This window comes from Chiloscyllium punctatum, chromosome 27 (genome assembly GCF_047496795.1).
Source record: "Chiloscyllium punctatum isolate Juve2018m chromosome 27, sChiPun1.3, whole genome shotgun sequence".
In the NCBI taxonomy this organism is placed as follows: Eukaryota; Metazoa; Chordata; class Chondrichthyes; order Orectolobiformes; family Hemiscylliidae; genus Chiloscyllium; species Chiloscyllium punctatum.
Window position 1 is genome coordinate 43918131 of NC_092765.1, and position 25893 is coordinate 43944023.

General features: G+C 39.0%; 1 protein-coding gene across 1 annotated transcript in view; it reads right to left on the minus strand.

Moving 5' to 3' along the window:
• The window catches only part of mtf1 (metal-regulatory transcription factor 1), a 74300-nt gene that overhangs the window by 22732 nt on the left and 25675 nt on the right, over positions 1 to 25893 (minus strand). Inside the window, exons 4-6 of the mRNA XM_072548555.1 lie at positions 11728 to 11859; positions 5882 to 5955; positions 369 to 502 (exon numbers count right to left, since the gene is read on the minus strand). Of these exons, the coding sequence (XP_072404656.1) occupies positions 369 to 502; positions 5882 to 5955; positions 11728 to 11859 (340 nt within the window). The remainder of the gene's footprint in view (positions 1 to 368; positions 503 to 5881; positions 5956 to 11727; positions 11860 to 25893) is intronic.

A 25893-nucleotide genomic window follows, 5' to 3' on the forward strand; every position in this document is an offset into this window, starting at 1 on the left:
CAAGTTTGAGACTATTTTCAACAGCTCTCTGTAACGTTCACTATACAAGTTTAATGTATTTTACATCAATGTTTCATAGAATTAAATTTTACAGAAGCAAAATTATTGGCCAGCTTACTGCCGCCATCATTTCCAAACATAGAGATCTAAAGAAAGGTCCTTATTCCAATTTTTCAACCTATGAACTTGCTATGATTTTTCAAAACATTTTCCTAATATACTGTTGCAGAATTACATTGAACAGATAAGAGTCTATAATTCTATTTTGGGTGATTTTCACATGCAAGGTGAATGACTGGTCAAGTCATTGAGAATATACTTCAACTGTCAGCAGACTTCTCTGGGAATGACAATATGGAGCTACTAACCTCATTCATGGAACTCTGATTAGACACGATAAATGGATTCTCTTTGTCATGAGCCTTCATGTGACTCTTAAGACTATACTGCGTACTAAATGTCTTCTCACAGCCATCACTGGGGCACAAGAAGGGTCGTTCACCTGCAATGCAACAACACCAATTTGGTTTTAACACTTAACCACCTGCTAATATGTCAGGTTCCAACATGAAGCAAAATATAATTGCATAAATACTTGTTTATTCAAAGAGGTACATTATATTTCAACTGAAGGCAACTATCTTTGGTATATTAAAAAGGGATATGTGGGCATACACCACATTCAAACTCCTCCCATCCTTCCTATGATTGTAATGTTAGCACTACGCTACAACTAATTCAGAAGCCTGGACTAATGATCTACAGACATGAGTTTAATCCTGCCACAGCAGCTAATTAAATTGTTAGTTAAAGAAAATCTGGGCTCAGAATCTAGTATTAGCAAGAGGGACCACAAAACTACCATGTGCATATAATAGAATCATATGGTTATAGCACAGCTGACAGACATTTACTTGGTTCGTTAAGTTTGCAACTCTACACAAAAGCATGTAGTTGGTCCCACTCCCTGGTCTTTGCCTGTAACTCAGCAATTTTATTTCCAGGTGTATCCAATTCCATTTTTAAGGCCGCAATTGAATCTACTTTCATCACTATTACAGGCAATGCATTCTAGGTGATGAATCCAGCACTCCATTAAAGGAAATTTTTTAATGCCAGAAGTTTTTTTTGCCAATTATTTTAAGTTTGTCCCTTTTGGTTCCTGCTAAAAGGTTTCTCCCCACCTGTTTGGAATCATGATTTTGAGCAACTCCAAATCTCCTGAACTCTTAATGCTTGAAACAATTCTTCTCCCCAGCTCCCAAAGTCTTCTCTGTACATTTTCTAATACCTCCACAACACTCCTTTAGAATTGGTCACATGATTCCACGTGATGCTTAACTGGTGCTATTATAAACGTTCCTCGCCTTTTTAAACAAATGCTTCAATTCATGAAGTGCAGAACTCTGACTTTGTTTTTAGGTTTTTTCACAACTCCACTGATTTGTACAAATATCAACATCCTAGGTTTCTTTGTTCCTGTACACTCTTCAGGATCAGAGCAATCATCCATAATACAGTACAGGTCATTCTGCCGCAACATATGTTTTGTTAACGCAAATTTGCGATAACATGATTGACCATTTGAGGTCACTGCTTCTATAGTGTGAACATTTAAAGAGTGCATTGGTTATAATGGGATTCAGGCCCCATTAGTTTAAATGGTGCTGCTATCACGCAATTTTCTTGTAACACGGTTGCACGAAAATTGAAACACCTCATTATAGCAGAACCGACTACACTGTCATGCGCACACACAGGTGAGGTGATTAACTTCACTTGGCCATTGACAAACAGGCCACAAGAAATGACCGTGCTGACGCAAATAACATCACTGCATTCTATGCATTCTGACATCAGTGGATTTGCTAAAGGGTCAGGGAGGTCAGATTGATGGGTCTGGAGTTACAGTTTACCGAGGATAGGCAGGGCATGCACTAGGACCCTCCTTTTTGGTTGATGGGAAGGCTGAGGGTAGATTGGGAGGCTTCTACAAAGTAAAATAAATGCATTTTAACAGTGTGTGCAAGCTATTTTACATTCAGACAATGACAGGTGGCTGCTTCCTGTCACTGGAGACTGGGTTTTCTGCTCTTTGCACCACCTAGTGGTGTCATTCATTGAAAACTCCGCCCTTCAGAATTGTACCTGCGATTAGATCAACTGTCCTTGTTCTGAGGTGGAGGAGGGGAGATATAGGAAAAAGTAGTTTGAAATTCAAAAAGTATAGATACAGTGGATGAGGCTTGTTCAAAGGGTTCTTAATTAAGGTATGAAATTAAGATAACAGATGGCTTACGGCACAAAAATAAACTTTCTTACTTAATAGGCGATGGGATCTGGGATCTGGAACTCACTGAAAAGTTGGCAGAGGCAGAAAGCTATAAACAATTTTACAAGTATTGCATATTGATGTAAGTTGCAGTAACATACAAACTATGGAACAACAGCTGGAAAGTTGGTTTGAAGACAGATGGATGAACGGTCTCCTTTGTAGCTGTAAATTTTTGTTTCAAATATCCCTGGCCCTATATTTATTTCTGTTGTATTCCACCGGGTTAAATTTTTCTTGAAGTTAGTCATCATCATCCTTGGAAATTACTACAGTTAAGTTTTGCATCATCAGAAAATTTTAAAAGCGGACCCTTTATGCCCTCGTCTAAATTATTAACATAGACCACTGTATTTCTTGAACTTCATTTTGATTCCTGGTAAACAATGGTGTACCTTCTTCCAGTCTGAAACACATTGCTCGTCATTGCTTGCTATCACTTAGCCAACACAATCTATAATTCCCACTGTACCCATAGGCCAAAACTACACTAGCAAACTCATCATGTAGCACTTCATGGCATTTTGAAATCCCATACACACATCACGCATTTTACCTTCAAAACATTTTGACCATCTCAAAAAACTGTTAATTAAACATGATTTACATTGAACAAATCCACAATGGTTGTCATTAATGAATTTTCCAAGTAACTGTTAAACTTTTAGAAACTGTGATCAGAACAAAATTGCCAATTGTCAGTTAAACTAACAGGCCTTTAGTTGTGAGGTTTAACCTTACGTCATTTTTGGGCCAAAGGTGCAATATTCACAATTTTCCAGTCCTTTGGCGTGACCTGAATAAAATTTAAATGATATGAAGGAGTACTGGAAGACAACTGACATCATATCCTCAACTTCCTAATTCTTTTCAGCCACCTTCAACGTAATCTATCCGATCCAGATAATGTAATTTGAATATAGCCAGCATTTAGAATAACTTCTCTATCAATTTTGAGCCAAAATATCTCACGTTTCCTCTTTCACTGTCACACTTAGAAGCATTTTCTTTCCTGCTAAAGACAGGTGCAAGGTGCTCATTTAGGACCTCAGCCACATTTACTGCTCACATGCATGCATAACCTTCCTCTTGGCACCAAATCAGTTTCATTCCTTGTGTTATCATCATTTTACTATTTATAGGCCTATAGAAGACTCTTTGATTCCTCTTTATGTTAGTTGCCACTTATTTCCCATGCACTCTATGTCTCTCATATCTTGGTCAGTGCACTAAATTTTGGACATTCAGCCTTCTTTCTACTTACCAAATACAGTCACATGCACTCTATATACTTTGTCTTACTCCATCTTTCTACAAGTAGCTTTGGATTTATCATATTAATTAGGACCAGGAGTGGGCATATGGTCCCTCAAGCCTGTTCTGCTATTTGCTAAGATCTTGGTTGAATATATTGTGACCTTAAATCCACTTTGCTACCTATCCCCAATATCTTTTGAGTCTCAAGGAAATCAACCTGTCCATTTGACCTACTTTTGTCCTGCACAGCAATGTTCCTCAACTGAGCTCAAAATCAATTCCGCATTGTTTGGTTCTAGTTTTGCTTCCATTCAGACATACCCATGTCAGGTTCATTCTCACATTAATGAAACTCGTCCCCTTCTAATTAAGTGATTTTCACTTTAGATTGTTCTTTGACCTTTTCCATTGTGAATCTACATGTTTCAATACGGCCACCACAATTCCATTAATTTTCCCCTCATAGTCCAATGAGCACATCCCATTTCTAAGAACACAGGCAACACGATCACCTGTGTTTGGTCAGAAGTACACCAGACATTAAAATTCTATTGAACATCCTTCAGAAACTCTTTGCTTTTGCCCTTTATACTGGATATTCAGGGAACCCCATCCTGTTATAGTGTCCTTAATGAAAAGAAATTTACCCTCCTAATCTAGTCACCAAAACACCAGCCATATGATAATCTCTCAATTTGAAAAACCCTAAAAAATCCTCAAATTTCAGCTCACCACTATTTTCTCAAGGAGGCAATAAATGGTGATCTTATCAGGAAGACCCATACTGCAGGAATAATCAAAAAAACTGCACCATATCCTGTTAAATTATATTAATCAGCAGCTCTGAAAAATTTAATTTATGTTCCTGCGTTACTCAAAAACGGTGTGTTTTTGGTGATTCCCAAGGTAGAGATTTTTTATGTGAAAGAATTGGTAGAAACCATCCTACTGTGGTCTATTCACATTCTGTGAAGATCTATAATTAATTTGGCATAATTTGAACAACTCCCAATAGTTATTCAATTATAGGACAAGCCAAACAGAGACATATGTGAGGATGCCTAGAAGCATGGCACTCCAACCGGAACTCTATCAATAAACACGTTGACTTGGATCCCACTTGACATCATCACAGGAAATGATATCACCAACCCAAGGAAACCTAAACACAAATAAAAAGCAGGCTACACAACCAGTGCTTCACCAGAGGCTCACTGATGATGTTACCAATTTGGTGACAAAACATCTGAAAGTGAACCTTGCAGTTCAGCAACCAAATTTACATCCAGAACTTCAACTTGAGTTCTAAATCTTCTCAAAACTTGCTAGGAATGCAACTATCCAAAAATTGAGGCCTATCTGTTCTCTTCACTAGAGACCATTTCTTAATTTCTTTTTAAAGTTGTGGAATCTACAAGATAATGCAAATTAACACTTGAAACTTAGTTTAACTCAAATCTGGGTGGGATGCTTTTTGGAGAGTTGGTGCGGACTTGTTGGGTTGAATGGCCTATTTCCACATGGTAGGGATTTTCTGGAAACACAATTGAAAACACTGCATTCTTTCAACACACATACTCACAAATGCAGCAAGGTTTCCTAATAAAATTCATCACTTTATCAGAGTTTTCCCACATTAAATACACACTGATCTAAAATAGAGTGGAGTGGTTCTTCTTGGATTTGAAACAATTGAATGTATATTTTGCCACCAGTGGTTTAAGTTGCCAATTTTGAATGCAATCCTTATTTTCCAAATTATCTTAGAATGTGGAAAATGCCTTACAGTGAGAAAATATAGGCAGGTTTTGAGAGATTCTAACGATTCTAAAGTGATACACACCTCAAACTTTTTCAAATGTTTTACTGCTGTATCTTAGTATAGTTTTATCACTGCTCATCCAAAAAGTCCAATTATTTCTTACAATGAACAGAAGGTGGAAACAGTGAATAATTAGTAATTTGGTTTCAGCTCAAATGTAAAAACTGCAGGCCCTTCTGTCAGCCCACAAAATACAATTAAAAACAAAATAACAGTTTTGGAAACTTAAAACCAAAAAGACCTATCTATCACAAGATCACATTTCCATGAAATATTCTCTTGCAAGCCAACGCGTAAACTGTCAGAAGAACAGACATGCACTTTTGGGAGGAACGAATGAAGCACTTTCCAACACTTAACAGGACCAAAAGAACGCCCTCTTAGAAAATACCTCACTAAAATTCTTGTTCTTTCCCAAAACAAAAAAAAGAGATTGGAGAGGAAGAGAACATAACACTGCATTGATTTACCTGTGTGTGTTCTGACGTGCGTTCTGAGATGGTGACTAGCAGCAAAGGCCTTCCCACAGCCATCATGATCACACCTATAAATGCAACACAAAAGAACCATGGAATCCCCAATTACTTTTATACCACATACATGTTACTTTAAAAAAGCAGCTGTAGTGCCTAGAAAGTCTAAAACTTGATAATAATTTGGAGATGGCAATTTATGTTTCTCAAGGCTTAGTTGTACTACGGCCTCCAATACTTCAGTCCGGTCACATATTCTTCGAAACATTAAATAATACTATGAGGTGAAGCAATGTGAAGTAACAGCTAGTATTTGGAAGTACCAAATAATTCTGCATTTTGTCTGAAAGACTTCACTGTAGCTGTATGAAAAATATTTCATATAAGGGGAGTCCTTTCTTAACAAATCAAGAGAAATGGTAAAAAAAAACGCAGCTGTCAATTCAATACTAGCGCATTAATAAATTGTTCTAATTCAATTATTGACTTTGCTGGTGGACAGTTTTTTTCATCTAAATTTGGCAGGAGAAAGTGAGGACAGCAGATGCTGGGGATCAGAGCTTAAAAATGTGTTGCTGGAAAAGCACTGCAGGTCAGGCAGCGTCAAAGGAGAAGGAGAATCAACGTTTCGGGCATAAGCCCTTTGCTGCCTCTGACCTGCTGCGCTTTTCCAGCAACACATTTTTAAGCTCTAAATTTGGCAGGATTTTAAAAAAAAATTGAAGTAGTAATGCTTCCTGCTCGGCCACATGCACACAAATCATGCCACAACAACAGTGCTTATTGGATATTCTGGATATCTCCCCTTGAATTTCACTTGCTGATTAAACATAACATTCAAAATAATGGAAGCGAGGGAGCTACGTTAAAAAAAATCATTTTCTCTTAAGGATATCTGCTTATGCTGTGGTCAGTTTTACTGAATGTAGTAGTCAGAGTAAAACAGCATAGAATCATATCCTTCAGTCCAAAGTGTCCATGCCAACCAGACATCCAAATCTGATCTAGTCCTATCTGCCAGCGCATGGTTCATATCCCTCCAAACCCTTCCGATTTATAAGTACCCCTCCAGATGCCTTTTAAATGCTGCAATTGTACCAGCTTCCACCACTTCTTCTGGCAGCTCATTCCATAAATGCACTACCCTCTGTTTGAAAAAGCTACCCCTCAGGTCTTTTAAGTCTCTTTCCGCCTCACTTTCAAATGATGCCCTCTAGTTTTGGACTGGCCCCACCTTGGGGAAAAGACGATTGACCCTATCCATGCCCCTCATGATTTTATACCTGTAAGGTCACTCCTCAGCCTCCAACCCTCCCTGGAGAAAAGCCCCAACCTATTCAGCCCCTCCCGATAGCTCATCCTTCTAAGACTTTTTGCACCCTTTCAAGTTTGTTCCTGAACCTCTCCGAAAAGCCACATGTTTAACAGACTATTCAAAGACACACCTTTTCAGACAATTCACTGGAGAAATATCAGGAATAGAATATCTTTTAAAATTTAACATCCTCTGCTTAAGGACACAAGTTTTGACTCCTCCTATTCCCTAGCAACCTTTTTAAACTGGTGTGTTTGCAATTGTTACTTCTGCCAACAACATACATCATTAATTGTTTTTGCTTCATTCTGTGGTAGCAATTGCAATTATATTAGGGCTAGCAGCAAGGAATTCTACATATTTTAATTAATGAAATCACAATAATATTTATGTCTTTTCTCCTAGACAGCTGTCAAAGTCAGGCAAATCAACAAGTATGGTGATTTACTTGGTTATGTATATCTTTGTGAGTTGTGTAGCAGAGTGTCTGGAAAAAATAGGCAACTCAACATTTTGTTTATAACCCTTTTCCAAGTTCTATTCCTCTCAGTCATAGCTTCTCGTCAGTCTCTCATGCCCCCATCTTTAATGTACTTCCCACTTTCTTCTTTCCCAAGTGCATACTCTCTCATGCTAACTGTGTTAAATGGGTATCCCTTTATTTTTAGACAGTAAATACTTCAGTCTATGAAACAGATTTAAGGTCAGTCTGAGAGAATTTCAACCATATTTCAATTACAATAGCTTTCAAAAAGCTAAAAAGCCAACTTACTTTTGGAATGTGGACTTCACTCATCAAATTGTAGTGAAACTAACCCCCTGGATCTTGTTAAATTAATCAAATAGACTAACTTGTTCGACTCCCAGGTAAGAGAAAATATAAAGATGATTGATAAATACTGGCTTACACACCAAGGAAAACACCCCTGGCTCTTCTTTGAAGTAGCAGCATTGGAATTTTACATCCCTACCCAACAGGGAAGGCTCAGTGCACTGAGAAATCAACGGAGATTCTGTTCTCGGGTTTTGAAGTAGGACTTAAACCAGAACGATCAAAAGGCAAGTAAGCTACTCACTGAGCCATAGATCATGCTAAAAATCTGAGTAAATAAACACGAGCCAGAGACCCTGCTCACATCCCAATGAAATCAATTGTGAGAGAATAACATCTCCTGGAAAGGCACGTGGAAAATTGACAATGACAACATCTGACACAGCCATGAACAGCTTCGTACAGGTAGGAAGGACCACATGAAAAGTCAAATTGAATCCTCAGTCTTATACATGTCATTAGATATACGGTAACAATGCAATGGTAGTGAGCTGAAACATTACATAACAGGTAGAGCTATATATTACAGACACCTTATCTGTTAAAAGCAGTAGGTATGGAAAAGACGCTACGAAGCATTATGAAAATTAAACCATGAATTGAGGTTATGGTACGGTAGAAATAAATTAAAACAGGATTTCATTTTTCCCACACCAGAATTAAGACAACAAAAATCTAAGAGTCTTGCAAAATCATAGATTTCTTCACATAGGAAATTGGCAGAGGTGTGCAACATTTTCCACACAACAATTTTATGAGAGCACAAGTATTAATTTTAAATCTGCCATCAAGTTCCGTTAGCCAAGGCAATGGTGAAGTGGATTGAAAGAAGCTGGAAGTAGTTAGATCAACAAGAAAATCAAATAGCTGACACTTTTCCATTATGTGGACAAGATGAACAGTGAAATTATTTACACTGGTCATCAGTCTGCTGATGAACACCAGGATTATTGTTAAGAAAGCAGAATTAACAGAGTCCAGTGACACACTGACCCGAAATATTAACTCTGTTTTCTTCCCACAGATGCTGCCAGACCCTGCTAATTTTCGCAAGCAATTCCAATTTTCATGTCACGTCCCAAGTATATGCATTTTTTGGTTTATTTTTAAAAAGCTATCCATTGGAAGTGGGAGTTCAGAAAAACTCATTCATTCAGAGTGCAATATGAGGGATAGGATCTATCATTTGAGGTTTGGATTTGAAATTAATAGCATGTGGATTAAGGGCATCGTACAGTAATAATTAAATTATCAGTCTTTCTAGAACCATAACTTTAAACCAGTGTATGCCAGAGGGCAACTGACTAGGGGGCCTTTGGAAAAACAATGGGAATCTGTTTGTAATGAGTGTTCTACTGTCAGAGATGCCAAATGTCTTTCTCTTGCTTCTTTCTCATGTTTTAAGTAGTATTTAGTTAGAATCCTGAGAGGGCTATTTGAAGTTTAAGCTCAGTTGTGAGAGTAATAAAAGAATTTAATTACCTCTTCAAAGACCAAAAATTGAGAGAAACGGTTAAGTCAAACCTATTTGTATCATACAAATGGAACGCTTTCTGGTATTTGAACTAAGTAATGGCATCGTGATAAGGTGAGATTTGGTTTCGCCACATGTTGTGAAATCTTTCAAATTGGATTATTACATTGCTTAATTTTGTTTTATTCAAGCTTAATTTTTGCTTCATAATGCTGAAGATTTGGTTCTAACAACAAAACCAGTTTGTGTGCTTGCTTCAACAGAAGACATTAAAATTACATTAAAATAAGACAAACAAAACCTGACCTATCAAGCCACATTGCAATATGTAATCTGACTTGACGAGCAGTAACTGCAGGTGGGACAATAAAGGGTTATTAAAGCAATTTAAGTTCTAAGTCTCTGATAAAGAGGAAATGAGAAAAATTTCAAAACACAGAAGACAAGGAGAGTAGTAGCTTCAACTGCACAACTGACAAGAGTGTGACTGAAGTGTGATACACAAGAGCATAAGAAATAGGAGAAACAAAGCTAATCTATTCAGCCTATTGAGTCTGCTCTGCCATTCAATGAGATCGTGGCTGATCAGATAATCCTCAACTTCACCTTCCTGCCTTTCCCCAACCCTTAATTTCCTGATTTATTACAATTCTATCTCATGCTAAATCTCTTAAATTTGTTGACGCAGAAGTAACTAAGATTCACATTACGAAGTAATTAACGTAAAGACAGCTTGCCAAATGCCAGAATGTTAGGATACTAATCTCCCTAAAAAAAATCAGTACAATTTTCAAGCCCATCGTGTAGAAGTTTCACCCCAATATGCAAATCTCAACTCTTTTTGACAACTCCACTAATACACTTTGGGACCCCTGGCTCAAGGACATTGGTCAAAAGGAGTCAGAGTCATAGAGGTGTATAGCAAGGAAACAGATCCTTCGGTCCAACCCATCCATGCCGACCAGATATCCCAACTCAATCTAGTCCCACCTGCCAGCACCCGGTCCATATCCCTCCTAACCCTTCCTATTCATATACCCATCCAAATGCCTTTTAAATGTTGCAATTGTACCAGCCTTCACCACTTCCTCTGGCAGCTCATTCCATACACGCACCACCCTCTGCGTGAAAAAGTTGCCCCTTAGGTCTCTTTTATAGCTTTACCCTCTCATCCTAAATCTACACCCTTAGTTCTGGACTCCCCGACCCCAGGAAAAAGACTTTGTCAATTTACCCTATCCATGCCCCTCATAATTTTGTAAACCTGTATAAGATCACCCCTCAGCCTCTGATGCTCCAGGGAAAACAGCCCCAGCCTGTTCAGCCTCTCCCTATAGCACAAATCCTCCAACCCTGGCAACATCCTTGTAAATCTTTTCTGAGCCCTTTCAAGTTTCACATTACGATCTTTCCGATAGGAAGGAGACCAGAATTGCACGCGATATTCCAACAGTGGCCTAACCAATGTCCTGTACAGCCGCAACATGACCTCCCAACTCCTGTACTCAATACTCTGACCAATAAAGGAAAGCATACCAAACGCCTTCTTCACTATCCTATCTACCTGCGACTCCACTTTCAAGGAGCTATGAACCTGCACTCCAAGGTCTCTTTGTTCAAAGAAACCCACAAGGAATTTAACCATTTTGGAATCAAAAGAAAAAGAGGAGATAGAAATCTATATTGTTAATAAAAAGGGATTTGAAAACTTCCTTTTCATTTAAAACTTCAATTTCACAAATATTTGCCATAGATCTTTAGATGACTAATTATATGCTGGGTCTGTACTGGATCATATTGTTTGACGGCACAAACTGTTCAAGTACATTCTTAAATCAGTAACTCATAGTCGACTGTAACAAGGTATGTATTAAATTCTGCTAGAGTATTGTGCAGTGTTTGCAGTCGTTGATATATTTACCAACTCCCTTCGATAATTCTCAAAACTTTAAAAAAAGCGTACGAAACCCTCAAAAAGAAACACACATTAAAAGGAGATTTTAAGCTTACTTAAAAAATTTCTACTCAAACATGCCAACATCTCGCCCTTTTAGAATGGCTTTATTCTCAGTTTGAAACTATATGTAATACTTGGAGTGGTGTCAAGTTGGCAGTAGATTAACAGAAGACTATATTTTCCAATCTCGCATTGCATGCTAACAACGATTACATAAAAACGGTCAACTATACAGAAGTAACACAGCTCTGTAGGAAGCTTTTACCTAAATGGCTTCTCTCCTGTATGGGTCCGTACATGTTTCCTCAGGTCACTGAGTGTAGTAAAGTACTTAGTGCAGCCTTCTGATTCACAGTTAAATGTTTTCCCTGTGTGAAGCCTCTGATGGGCTTTCAGCCTAGAAATGAAGTGAAAATAAAGGCAGTTACTACGAGAGTACATATTTCAGAATTGACAACTTGATGTTCAATACATAAATAACTGCTAAATTACTGGTTACACCATATTCTACAGGGAAGAGTTACAAGAAGAATTGCTAATCAGCAAAAACTTAAAACTGAGCTAACACTTTTGCTTTTATAAACATTTGTACCCAATGTTACAATTCAAAGTAGCTGATAGGTTCATTAAATTAAAAATGCAGCTGATTCCAGAAATCTGAAATGTAAACACATGCAGGAAAAACTCAGTAGCACCTGCGGACTGAAAGACCTGTCTGTCATTTCAACTGTTTTGAGGCAGTGACCATCTACTTTTCACCATGGAAGTTCAATCCCTCCACATCTCGAACCTTTACCTGAGCCATTTGAGGGTTCTCTGCTTTTCCCTTGAGCAGAGGCTCAACAAGCCTCAGCAGCTAACTCTTCTACCTGGCCAAACCAATTCACATATTGAATGATGTAAGTAGTTAGAACAGTCAACAAGAGTATTGTTATCTTACAGATACCTACTTGGGCTGTGCCTTATTTTAGGATACAGCTTACCCAGGTCTTCTGTATTGTTTTCGTATGAATGTAACAATGTTGTTTCTTGTTCATTTTCTGAACTCCTCTTCCATTTTCCACCCTTCTCTGACTCTCACACAATTATCTCCAACTTACCCCTCAAGTTCACCTTCACCTCTGGGAATAGGTTCATACCAATATTGAATATAGATGCACTGAATCCTGAAGTTGACTGCACTTCTTCACATCCCATCTCCTATTACATTATCCTTATTTCTCTATCACATGTTTCAACAATGCAAACTTCCATACTGGTGCATCCAACAGGCACTTTTTATTCCTCAATCAAAAATTCCCCAATGGTGGTTCATATGACTCTCAACTGTACGCATTCAATTTCTCAGTTTAATAATGACCACTCCTCCAGCATCCCAGAGTCACAACCAGGCTTCTTTCTGGCTTCAACTTCCATCCCTTGAACGCTACATTCCAAAGGTCACCTCTCTGTGATGCCAAACACATCTGCCCCCTCCATTCCCCTTCAGTATTCGAAAAAAAGAAAAGAGATTTCCCACATCTGTGGTACCTTAAGTCAATCCTCAGTCACGGCCAACATCTCAGCCCCTTCCCATAGAAGGCTTCATGTCAGCACTAGAAATACAATACCTGCCTTTTTATTTTCTCAGCATCTAAACTGTCACCTTTAATGTATTTGCACAACACTCCATTTCGTATACTGTACTTAAATCTCAATGATTTCCTGTACATTAAGACAACCAAACGTATCTGGGTGACCACTTTGCAAAATACCTTCATCTGGTCCGCAATCATGACCCCAAGCTTCCAGCTGCCTTTCATTTTAATTCTGCACCTTGCTCCCACTCTGACCTTTCTGTCCTCTGCTTCCTGCAGCGCTGCCCCAGTGATCACCTAACAAAAACCAAACACAAGTGCACTTTTTAATTAAAAGGCACAACTAATGAGTAACTAAATCCAACTTAAACTACCAAAATTAATAAACATCCATCATGCCTTCCAATCTTTCAGTGCCCACTGCTTGCAATCACTGGTAGCTGACCAGAAGAGTGCTCCACTAGAATCACCTCAGGTTTTCCAATCAGGGATTAGTTAGTAATTTTGTCAAAAAAAAATTAAGAGTAATCACAAACTTACGACGTGGAAACCACATCCACTAGCCCGTCAAGTAATGTGGTTGTGTGCTTCTTTGTATGCCTGATCTATTTTAGACTGGCATAGGCCAGAGGTGTGAAATAATATCAGGTTGATTAAACTCAAACAAAGTTACATCTACAACACAGAAGCTTCTTACCCAGATAACAGAGTTTATTTTCAAAACTCTGGTCTCTTCAACACAACCCAATAACTGAGATAAAATATTTAGCAATTTCATAAAATGCATCCCTCCAATTTATATTTGCAAATTAATTATGTTATAACTGAATTACTTGAAATCCAATCACAAAATACCAGAAATGTGTTCCAAGGGATTTTTTTAAAAAAAACATAACATTACAGGCTTTACTTGATGTCTCACAGCATGTTTCTGCTATTAAATTTGCGGATCTGCCATCCTGGATTGAGAGCACAACTACTTCTTCCAGGCAAACAGCAGAAGACAAAAATGCTTCACACCACAATCTCTCTGTTCCTGGACACTCGCTGCAGCAAACATTTATATCCTCCATGCTAAGCCATTTTTTTGTTCATTCACAAGGCCAGCATTTATTGCCGGTCCCTAATTGCCCTTAAGAAGGTTTGACTTGACTTGTCATTACTTAAGATCTCTACAATGGTGTCATCAGCAAACCTGTAAATGGAGAGAGAGTGGAATTTGACCACACAGTATATTCCTTATACACTCTTGACTAAAGGGGCTAAGTACACAATCTTATGGGGAATCAGTGTTAAGGATTATTGTGGAGGTGGTGTTATCACTTATCTTTATCAATTGCAGTCTGCGGGTTAGGAAGATGAAGATCCAGTTGCAGACAGGGGAGCAGAATCCTCAGTCTTAAGAGTTTACAGAAGAAGTGTTTCTTTGGAATTATGGTGTTGAAGACAGAGCTAAATTCAATAAATAGGAGTCTGACGTAGCTGACCTTACTATCCAAATGTTCCAGAGAGGAGTGTAGGGCCAGGGAGATGACATGTGCCCTAGACCTGTTGCAACAGTAGGCAAATTATAGAGGATCAAGGCAATCTGGGAGACTAGAGTTTATATGTACCATGACTAACCTCTCGAAGCACTTCATAATGATGGATGTCAGAGCCACCAAGCAGTAGTCATTAAGATACTCTGGCTGAAACATCTTGGTCAACGGGATGATAGTGGTCTTCTCTTCTTGAAGCAGGTACCAATCTCAGATCAGAATAAGAGGTCAAAAATGTTTGAAAATATTCCCAACCAGCAGGACCGTGGACAATCTGCGTGCATGACCGGGAACTCCATTTGGGCCAGGTCGCTTTCCATGGGTTCACTCTCAAGGCCCGTCTGACATCCTCAGTGACTGTGGATACAGGTGCACCCAAGTCTGTCGAAGCAGGTGATATAATTTCACTGACCTTCAGTTCAAAATGAGCAAAGAATGCATTGAGCTCACGAGAGGAATGCATTGTTGCCAGTGACTCTACCAGACTTTGCATTGTAGCCTGTTTTTACGTTGTGTTAGCCATAACCATAATTGACATGTGTTTGTGGAGTTAATCTGGGACTATAGTTTAGTCTAGTATTGTCTCTTGGCATCCCTGATAGCTTTGTGAAGATCATATGTAGATTTTCTGTAAGGTCAGGGTCTCCCAAACTGCTCGCCTGAGACCTCGCCTTCGGTATCGAGTGGATCTCCCAGTTCATCCAAGATTTTCAGTTGGGGTAAAACCCCAATTAACTTCTCTACACTTACTGATGAAGTCGGTGATGGTCATGGGATACTCATTTAGGTTGGCTGCTGCGTTCTTCAATCCGGACCAGACCAATGACTCCAAACAAACAATCATGTAGGAGGTTGCCAATTACCTCAAACCAGTATCATACAATTTTCTGTACCAGATCCTCATGCTTCAGTGTCCGTTAAGTCGAGAGAATGAGCACAACCGGAGGGCGATGGTTAAATTGGCTCTTATTGGAGATGGTCATTACCTGCAATTTGTGTAGCACAAATGTTACATGCCACTTGTTAGCCCAGACCTGGTTACCGTCCTTATCTTCTTGCATTTGAAGATGGACTGTCTGTATCTGAGCCACAAATGGCGTGATCATCCCCACTTCTGACCTTATAGAAGGGGTGGGGGGGGTCATTGATGAAGCAACTGAAGATAGTTGGGCTGAGGACACTACCCTGAGGAACTCTTGCAGACATGTCCTGGAGCTGAGATGATTGACTCCAACAGTCACAACTTTCTTTCCATTTGTCAGGTATGACTCCAATCAGTGGACAATTTGTTCCTAATACCAATGATTCCAGTTTAGCTAGGGACTCTTGATACCACGCTCGGTCAAAAGCAGCCTTGATGTCAAGGGCTATCACTCTGACCTTACTTCTGGAATTCAGCACTGTTGTCCATATTTGAACCAAGGCTGTAAAGAAGTCAGGAGTTGACAGGCTGTGGCAGAACTCAAACTGGGCATAACTGAGCAGGTGCAGCTTGTTAGCACTGTTGATAACACCTTTTATCACTTTACGAATGATTGAGAATAGATTAATTGGACAGTAATTGGTCACATTGCATTTGTCTTTCATTTTGTTGACAGGACATGAAAGAAAATTGACTATATTTGTCAAATAGTCACCAGTGTTAAAGTGTACTCAAACAACTTAGTTTCAGAAGCAGCAAGTCTTCAATACTATTGCTGAATGCTGTCAGTATTTATAGCTTTTGCAGTTGCCCCCAGCTACTTCTTGACACCACATGGAGTAAATAAAATTGGCGGAAGACTGGCATTTGCGATGCTGCGAACCACTGGAGGAAGCCAAGGTAGATCATCCACTTGGCACTTCTGGTTGAAGATTGCTGCGAATGCTTTTATCTTATTGTTTGCACTGATGTACTAGACTCTTCCATCATTGGGGAGCCTATTTCTCCAGTGAGTTGTTTAGCAGTTGACCCCATTCACGAGTGGATGTGGCAGGATTGCAGAGCTTAGATCTGATTTGTTGGTTGAGGGAACCCTTAATTCAATCACTTGCTGGATTATGCTGTTTGGTAGCTTCACCAAATTGGCACCTCATGTAAATATGCCTTGTGTTGCTCCCGATATGCTCCATTGAACCAGAGTCGATCCCCCGGAACGATGGTAGTGGTTGAATGGAGGTCATGCCAGGCCACAAAGTTGCAGACTGTGCCAGCAACTGCAGCACACACTGCCTCCTGAATGCCAAGTCCTGAGCTGCTAGATCTGTTTGAAGTCTGTCCCACTTAGCATGGTTTGATTTGAATGGAGGTTATTCTCAATGTGAAGGTGGAAGCTTGTCTCTACAAGGACTGTGTGGTGATCACTATTATCAATACTGTCATGGACAGGTGCATCTGTAGATGGCAGACTGGCAAGGATGAGGTCAGGTATGTTTTTCTCTCTTATTGACTCCCTCACCACCTGTCAGAGACCCAATCGAGCAGCTATGTCCTTTATGCCTGACTAGCTCAAATCAGCAGTGCTGCTGCTAAGCCACTGCTAAGCCACTCTTGCTGGTGGGCATTAAAATACCCCACCCAAAGCTCTTGCCACCCTCAGTTTTTCCTTCAAGCGTTGTTCAACATGGAGAAGTACTGATCCATCAGCTGAGGGATGGGGGCACATGGTAATCAGGAGGTTTCCTTGCCCATATCTAAACTGAAGCCATGAAACTACATGGGGTTGAAATCAAGGTTAAGGACTCCAGCCAACTTTCTACTGTACATTACTGTGCCACCATGTCTGCCAATGACAAGGCATACCCAGGAATTGAGATGGCAGTGTATGGGAAATTGCCTGGCAGATATGATTCCATGAGTCTGACTATGTAAGACTGTTGTTCGACTGGTCTGCAAGATAGCTCTTCCAAGTTTCTGGCACTAGCCCCAGCTATTAAGGAGGACTTTGCAGAGTCGGCAGTTTCTATTATTGTCTTTTCTAATGTCTAGGTTGACGCCAGGTGGTCTGTCCAGTTTCATTTCTTTGTGGAGACTTTGTGGCAATTGATACAACTCATTGGCTTACTAGGCCATTTCAGAGGGCAGTCAACCACATTGCTGTAGCTCTCGAGTCACATACAGACCAGACTGTGCGAGGGTGACAGATTTCCTTCCTCGAAGGACATTCTGGCCTTGAATATACTACACTAATAATGCCCCAATTCCAACTCCAGCTTCCCTGCTGAAATCCTTTAAATGTTTTGGTTACATAGAAATGTTATTATTCCAATGCTTCCTTGCCAGTCTCCCATCCTCCACACTTCATAAACTTGAGCTCAACCAACGTTCTGGTGTGCATAGTATCGCATGCCAAGTTCAATTTAACTATCAATCCTCGCTGGCTTACACTTACACTGAATCCTCATCCTAATCTGTAATGTCTCAATTGTAAAATTTGCATTTCTCCCAAGTTTTACTTCTCTTTATTGCTTCTTTCAAGCCAAAAAGCCTTTGAGATCGTAGAGAAGCATAAACTGTTGCTTTGCCCATCCCAAGTTTAAAATTGGTCCACTATTTGTACCTGTCATACCTTCTGATGCTTATGCCACAAACTCTGCAATTCTTTCCCTGATCGCTCTCTCTTCCCCACCATAAAACTTAAAGGATGAGCTCTCCTAGAATGGATTAGGGCTGAAATTTTTTTATCACCTATGTACCTTGGGATACTATCGAACTTTAAAGATGCTAAAAGACAATTTTCTGTATAAACATAAACAATTACTGCATTTTTCTAAAATATTCTTGCTTTCCCACAATGGAGGAAGATTAATAGAGTTTCCCAGTGGCTGTTGTGAGGACCCTTGCTCAATTTTAATATATATTAATAACAGACCTTGATGTACAGAGCAGAACTCCAAACTTTGTGAATATAAAACTGTTGTGAAATGAGGAAGACAGTGTAGAAACTTACAATGACGGGTTTGGAATGTTAAAAATCACAACACCAGGTTATAGACCAACAGGTTTATGTCCAACAGTGATACTTCCAAATCAGGGTTGGAATGGACAGACACAGTAGATGAAAAACAGTTAAGTGTAAAATGACTCATTTTAATAAACAGAATGAAGACACATGAAAAGAACAACTTTTAAATGGTAAACCAGCAGATGGATCTGTATTTCATATTTGCATACATGGTTGAAGGATGGGTTTTGGCACTAGCTAATAAACAACATTCTGGGTGTTACTAATACAGGCACAGAATATAAAAGGAAGAGAGTTGTTTTATATTTGTATAAAACACTGATTTAACCTTAACAGGAATTATTGTACTCTTTTATTTAAGTAGTATGTGAAAGCAGAGAAAAAAACATTCACAATAGTTCTAGGGATAAGAAGCTACAGTTAGAGATTAGAAAAGTGGGGATAGAACAAATAATGGTGAGATGCAGAAAAATGGTAGTGGAGGCAGTTTCAATGTATCTAAGAAAGATTGGATTAATCTGAGAAGGAAGAGTGTGCGGGGCATTACGTTTTACAAGGAGGTTGCCAGGGTTGGAGGGTTTGAGCTATAGGGAGAGGCTAAGTAGGCTGTGGCTACTTTCCCTAGAGTCTCAGAGGCTGAGGGGTGATCTCATAGAAGTTCATACAATGCGAGGCATGGATAAGGATAATTTCCCCAGGGTAGGGAAGTCCAAAATTAGAGGGCATAGGTTTAAGGTGAGAGGAGTTACAAAAGTTACAAAAGGGAACTAATGGCAACTTTTTCATGCAGAGGGTGGTGTATGCATGAAATGAGCTACCAGAGGTGGTGGTGGAGGTTGGTACGATTATAACATTTAAAAGGCATCTCGATGGTTTGAGTAGGAGTTAGAGAGACATGCACCGAATGCTGACAAATGCGACTACATTTATTTAGGATATCTTATTCGGCATGGACAAGTTGGACCAAAGGGTCTATTTCCAAAGTTCTACATTCTCTATGACTCGAAGTGGCTAAGAAAGGCCTACTGTAAATATGCAGAGTGACAATCCAGTTTCCTTAGGGTTAGAAAGGGGTTGTTTTACTTGATTAACTGGATGAAGATACCACAAACTTACAAAATAGACTTGAAAGAAAAGTTAAGTCTATCCCATATTATTTTATTTAATATACAGCAATATTGCCATCATAAAGTGTAATAAACATTGCTAAGGTTATGAAACATATTGCAATTGCTAGTGGAAATGGAGACCAGTATTTGAAACCCACAAATGATAACTTTGCACACAGTTGTTTTGATCATGCTGTATATTATCTTAAAGGCTGACCAAACAAAGATACAATTTTTTTTAAAAAGTAGCAGTGCAGTGGGTTATCACAGAGTCACTGTGAACATTAAACAGTTCATAAGTGTATGAATAAACCCAAACTAAAAACAAAGGTAAGTGACATCAAACAAGAGATTAAAAGATAAACCGCTGGAAAGTTGGACAGTAAAACACGACAGTGTTGATAGAAGCAGACAAATTTCAGCAGTTGAAATGTCTTAGATACAAGATTTCAAAGGGATTTAGATACAGGATGTACATAATATTGTGTTCAAGAGAGAAGGCTGGTGACTTCACTGATATTTTTGACTCAAGCATGGATAAGGATCAAGGCTAGATTATGCTGTACAGGTCATTTTGCTATAACGCCTGCCTCGTTAACGTGAACTCATTATAACACGCTTGATAAATTGAGGACGCTTTCGATAGCGCGTACTGGTTATAACGTGATTCAACTCCCATTAGCTTAAATGATGCTACTATTACAAGATTTTCTTACAACACAGGGTTGGACAAGAATGGAACTACCTCGTTATAGCATAACCAACTGTATTACAATCGTAACTCCATACCTGGAGCTAACAAGATCAGGCATATTGTCTCTGATAAACTCTTTTCAAATTCAGGTCAAAATAGCCAGTATCAATGAAATAAACAGATCGACTCAATCCAACATGCACCTCAATCCCCATCTAAACAAAATGTTCAGAGTTTTACTGACTACCAAAGAGTCTGAAGTAATTTAAAGTTTAAAAACAGAAATTTCAGATAATCTTCGCATACTTTTCAATTAGAGACTAAGATGGTAGCTGGTTCTTATTTTGAAGAGAACATACAAAATCAAACACTTCTTTTAAGTCTTAACAGTAAGGATATCAAAGATTTCCTTATTCTCAAAATGAGAGACACTTGTTAGGTTCAGAACAAATCTAAAGGGGATATTTATCAATCTGAAGAACCTTAAGAGTTACATTGAGATATTTCTAATTAATTGCTGGGAGCCTATAATAAATGGTTAAGCAGATGTTACATTTTAACAGTAACACGACAACCACTAATCATGATTGCACATTTAGTGTAAGGATCTTGTGTTTAATTCATTCACAAGATGAGGACATCACTGGGTGGGTCAGCATTTATTGCCTAACCTCGAGAGCAGCTGAAAACCATCCACACCCATAATTAGAATTGGTTTCATGATTATTAGACTTCATCCCCTTCTTTTATTGAATTCAAATTGCATTAGTTGGGTCGCTGGGTTCACTGTCCTGTGATAATACCACTAGGCCACTGCCTACCCTTAAATTACCAATTCTAATGAGCTTGCTCATTTGTTATTTTGAATTTTATCTAAATACTGGCTTTGAAAAGCAAAGTCCTGTTTGGTCACTTTGCTTAGACAATGTACAGTGCCCAGCATGACAAGACAACTTAGGGTCTAGCATCTCATTATCCAGTTGCAGTTTTACTTGCAGATAATGTAAATGTACAAGACTAAGTTGTAATATCAGAAACACAGGATTTGGTTTTAAAAAGGACAGACATGCACAATGCTTATCAGTGACTTCATATTGTTGTATATAGCATTAACAATCCTGTGTTTAAAAGCTGGAAAATATGACCAATGTATGAACTGAACATTTGTGAATCATTATGAAATCTTTAATTATCCTTTCATACAACAGGGAAAATACAATGTTAAAAATTAAAGCATCAGATATGAAACACAGCAACATATCATATTTGAAACATTGCATTGATTAACAAGGCAACCAAAACAAGAATCTAATTCTAAACTACTGACTCAAAACAATAAGGAAAGGTGCACAAACAGCTGTTACCCAAAGGGTAGTACAGTATACAGAAAATCAAAGCAAACCTGAAATTTACATCTCATTACTGCTTTGAAAACAAAACAGTTGCATTTATTTAGCTACTATCATGATCTCAAGGACACCCAACATACGTTACGGTCAATAAAATACTTTTGAAGTGCAGTCGCTGAGGAAGCATATCAGTGAATTTGCTGCTCCTAAAAACTGCAAAGTGATAAATAACAACCAGACAATCGGTTTGTGATCAATACTGGCTGGACAAGAAGAATTAATCCCTTGCTCTTTTACAGAAGTGCCATGGGACCTTTGCACTATGAGGAAGAACATGGTCTTAGTTTAATGCTTCACCAGTAAAAATAAAAGTGAAGCATGGCACGACATGAAACAGGACAGAATAACAGATGCTGATTAGCACGTCAAATTAATTTTTGAGCTCAAGGGAAGTAGTGTGTTGTAAATGTGGTTTCTCAGGTTGGTACAGCTGATGCTCTGGAGGATCAGATTATGTTTAGAAGCAAATGGACTGGATTGGGACTTAACCCAAGAGGAAATCACAGGTTCAAATGAACTCTTTCATTGGGGAAAAGGTCATGTGACATGAAAGAGAAAATTGAGCTGTTGAAACAATCTTCATGAAAAAGCTGCAGACTATGAGATTACAAGATCTATGTTGTTCACAAATGAAATTTAAGGAATGCATTAACTTTAGTTCTCTCAAAATAGAAGATTAAAAAAGATTTTACCATTTCCTCTTTTATTTAAAGCTTTCAAAGCCACACCAAGTGGCATCACTAGGAGCATCCTGGGGTCTCTAATGCAGGTGCTGCTGAATGTATTGTGACATGTTATTTGTAAATACAACTTCACTGCTGCCAAGTGCACTCTATACAATAGCTTGCCTTTCAGCTTAAAATCCCTTCCAACAACTAGATTAAGTGATTCATAATTCAAACTTTTTCAAGTGACATTTTGGAACATCAAGGAGATTTGTGGCTAACAACAATTGTAGGGAAATAGACGGTGACATCTAGAAAAGTGACCATATTACAGAGGAGGAGGAGTTGGATGTCTTGAAACAAAAGTGGATAAATCCCCGGAACCTGGTCAGGTGTACCAGAGGACACTGTGGGAAGCTAGGAAAGTAATTGCTGGGCCCCTAGCTGAGATATTTGTATCATTGATCATCTCAGGCGAAGTGCCAGAAGACTGGAGGTTGGCTAACGTGGTGCCACTATTTAAGAAAGGTGGTATGGACAAGCCAGGCAACTATAGACCGGTGAGCCTGATGTTGGTGATGGACAAGTTATCAGAGGGAATCCTGAGGGACAGGATGTACATGCATTTGGAAAGGCAAGGACTGATTAGGGATAGTCAACATGGCTTTGTGCATGGGAAATCATGTCTCACGAACTTGATTTGAATTTTTTGAAAAAGTAACAAAGAGGATTGATGAGGGCAGAGCAGCAGACATCATCTATATAGACTTCAGTCCAGGACTAGAGAGCATAGATTTAGGGTGAGAGGGGAAAGACAAAGGGACCTCAAAGGCAACTTCTTCATGCAGAGGGTGGTATGTGTATGGAATGAGCTGCCAGAGGAAGTGGTGGAGGCTGGTACAATTGCAACATTTAAAAGGCATCTAGATGGGTACATGAATAGGAAGAGTTTGAAGGAATATGGGCCGGGTGCTAGCAGGTGGGACTAGATTAGGTTGGGATATCTGGTCAGCATGGACGAATTGGATCAAAGAGTCTGTTTCCATGCTGTGCATCTCTATGACTGTATGATCTGGAAAGTGTCTATTTATTCATGGTTGTTACTATGACAGATTTTGCAGCAAACTGCCCTTCAGAATTTTGCATGTTGGGATTGCAAACTTCAACCTTCAATGAGATTTGGTAGTAATTCGAACATAGTTCGTTTTCACTTGCAATGTCAAACGTTTTCCCCTCATGTGATACATTTCCCCTCATGTGATACACAGTCAAATATGTAGGGGGACAAATCCAACTGACTTCACTTCTTGAACTAATTACCTACTTCCTAAAATGTTATTTTCATAGATCAGGTCAAAAGACATAGCATCAAGCAGAAACCAAATCAGTCTTGCATTCTGCACTTAACAGAAGCTTCTGGGTGTCATTTTGTGATGTTATTCAAACAGAGAAGCTTCACAAAGACTCTAGAACAAACAATGGCTTCTGCAAATTGTTAGTCATGCATTACCAGAATTTCCTTCAAATTTCCAGAAAGGTTGGTTTTAACTTTTTAAGTAAAGCGAGAAATTATCAATTTTACAAGTGAAAACTGATTTGACTAAGTAACAATAATATGTACAAATACCTGCTTGGAGCTTCTGTGGAAAACGTGCATGAAAAGACAATTCTGAACACTGCTAATGCACATTCCCCAGTTTTCCAGAATGAGTCAGCCAAGCAAAAAAGAGGGGAGAGTGCACATGTACTTCCAATCATTTTACCAATTAGATGGAAGTCACAGAACATCTCACCCTTAAAGATGTCTGACCAAAGCAATGTAGAAGTGGGAGCTAGAAAGAAGAATTTAGTAGCAGTAGGAAACACTCTCATTTGGGGAATATACTGCTCTCTGCAGTCTTGAGCATGAGTCATGAAGGCTGCTTTGTCTGCCTTGTGGCAGAGTTAAGGGAATCTCCTCTAGGTTGGAGAGGAAGGGGAGATATATAGCTTTGTTGTCCACACTGATACTTAGAACATTGACAGAATTGGCAAAGAGACTCTGATGAAAGAATTTGAACAGTAGGAGCCAAATTAAAATGCAGAACCTTCAAGTCATCTCTAGATGACTACGTGAGCCACATGTGAACTAGCTCAGGCTAAATAAAGTCAACAAATTAAATGTGTAGCTGAAATATTGGTGTGGAAGGAATGGGTTTCATTCTGGGGGCACTGGCAGCAGTATTGGGATGGAAGGGAGCTGATACAGTCAGATGAGCTTCACTTAAACCGTCCTGGGATGAGTGCCCTGGTAAATTAAAAACCTAGAGCTGCAAGAGGGCTTCAAACTACTTGGGGGAGGGTCGCAATGAGGGGGATACATTGGTTTACAAACCAAAAAGGAAATAGCTGCAGCACATGGCAACTATTTTGATAATGATAACAATAGTGGGAAAGAAAGAAATGACAGAATGGAGCAACTGGGACTGGGAGTTAAAAAAAAAATGGTGGAAGGTAGAAGTAATGAATTTGACAAATGTAATATTTGTACCAAAATAACAGAATTAATAACTCAAATAAAGACAAACAAAATACCACAATATGGATGCAATCCTATAGTCATTAGGGACTCATGGTTACAAGATGATGAACTTAATATTTAGGAGTATGCTACTTTCTGAAAGAACAGGCAGGAAGAGAAGCATGGACGAGTAGTTTTGTTAGTACATCGTGGACTAAGAAATTACTGGATGACATAGAATCCATATGGGTCGAGGTAAGAAATAGCAAGGGAAAGGTGACATAGGTGGGAGTAGTTTATAAGCCCCCTAGCTGTACTATTCTGTAGAACAGTAATTAAATCATGAGATAACAAAGCCATATAAAATGGCAGCACAATCATAATGGGTAACTTTAATATTCACGTAGATTGGAAAAATAAAATTGGCAATGGTAGCCATGAGGAAGAATTCAGTACATTCCAAACAGGTTTCTTGGCTTATTGGCATTAATCACTGGACTCCAACCCCTGGTAATGTTCTGGGGTTCGAACCCTGCCATGGCAGATGGTGGAAATCTCATTCAAAAAATACCTGGAATTGGGAGTCGAATGATGACCATGAAACTATGGTCAACTGTCAAGGGCAAAAAAAACAACACATCCGGCTCATTAATCTTAATTAATAAAGCAAATTCCTGTTATTACATGGTCTGGCTTTCATATTACTCCAGATCCACGACAATGAGACTGACACCTAACAACCTTCTAGATTTTTTTTTAAAAGGGACAGTTAATAAATACTGGCCTGGTCAGTGATACCCACATCTTGTGAATTAAGTTTTAGAAAAAAAAAATGTTGTGGACTCAACCAGCAAATAGAACAATTTGGATCTCGTAGTGTTTAATGAGGCAAGTTCCCTCTCAACTGCATGCTCTAAAGTTCTGCACATGGCAATTGACATCTGCACACTGACCCTCATTCCAGAAGTCACTCTGCCGTGAGCAGGCCTCAGACA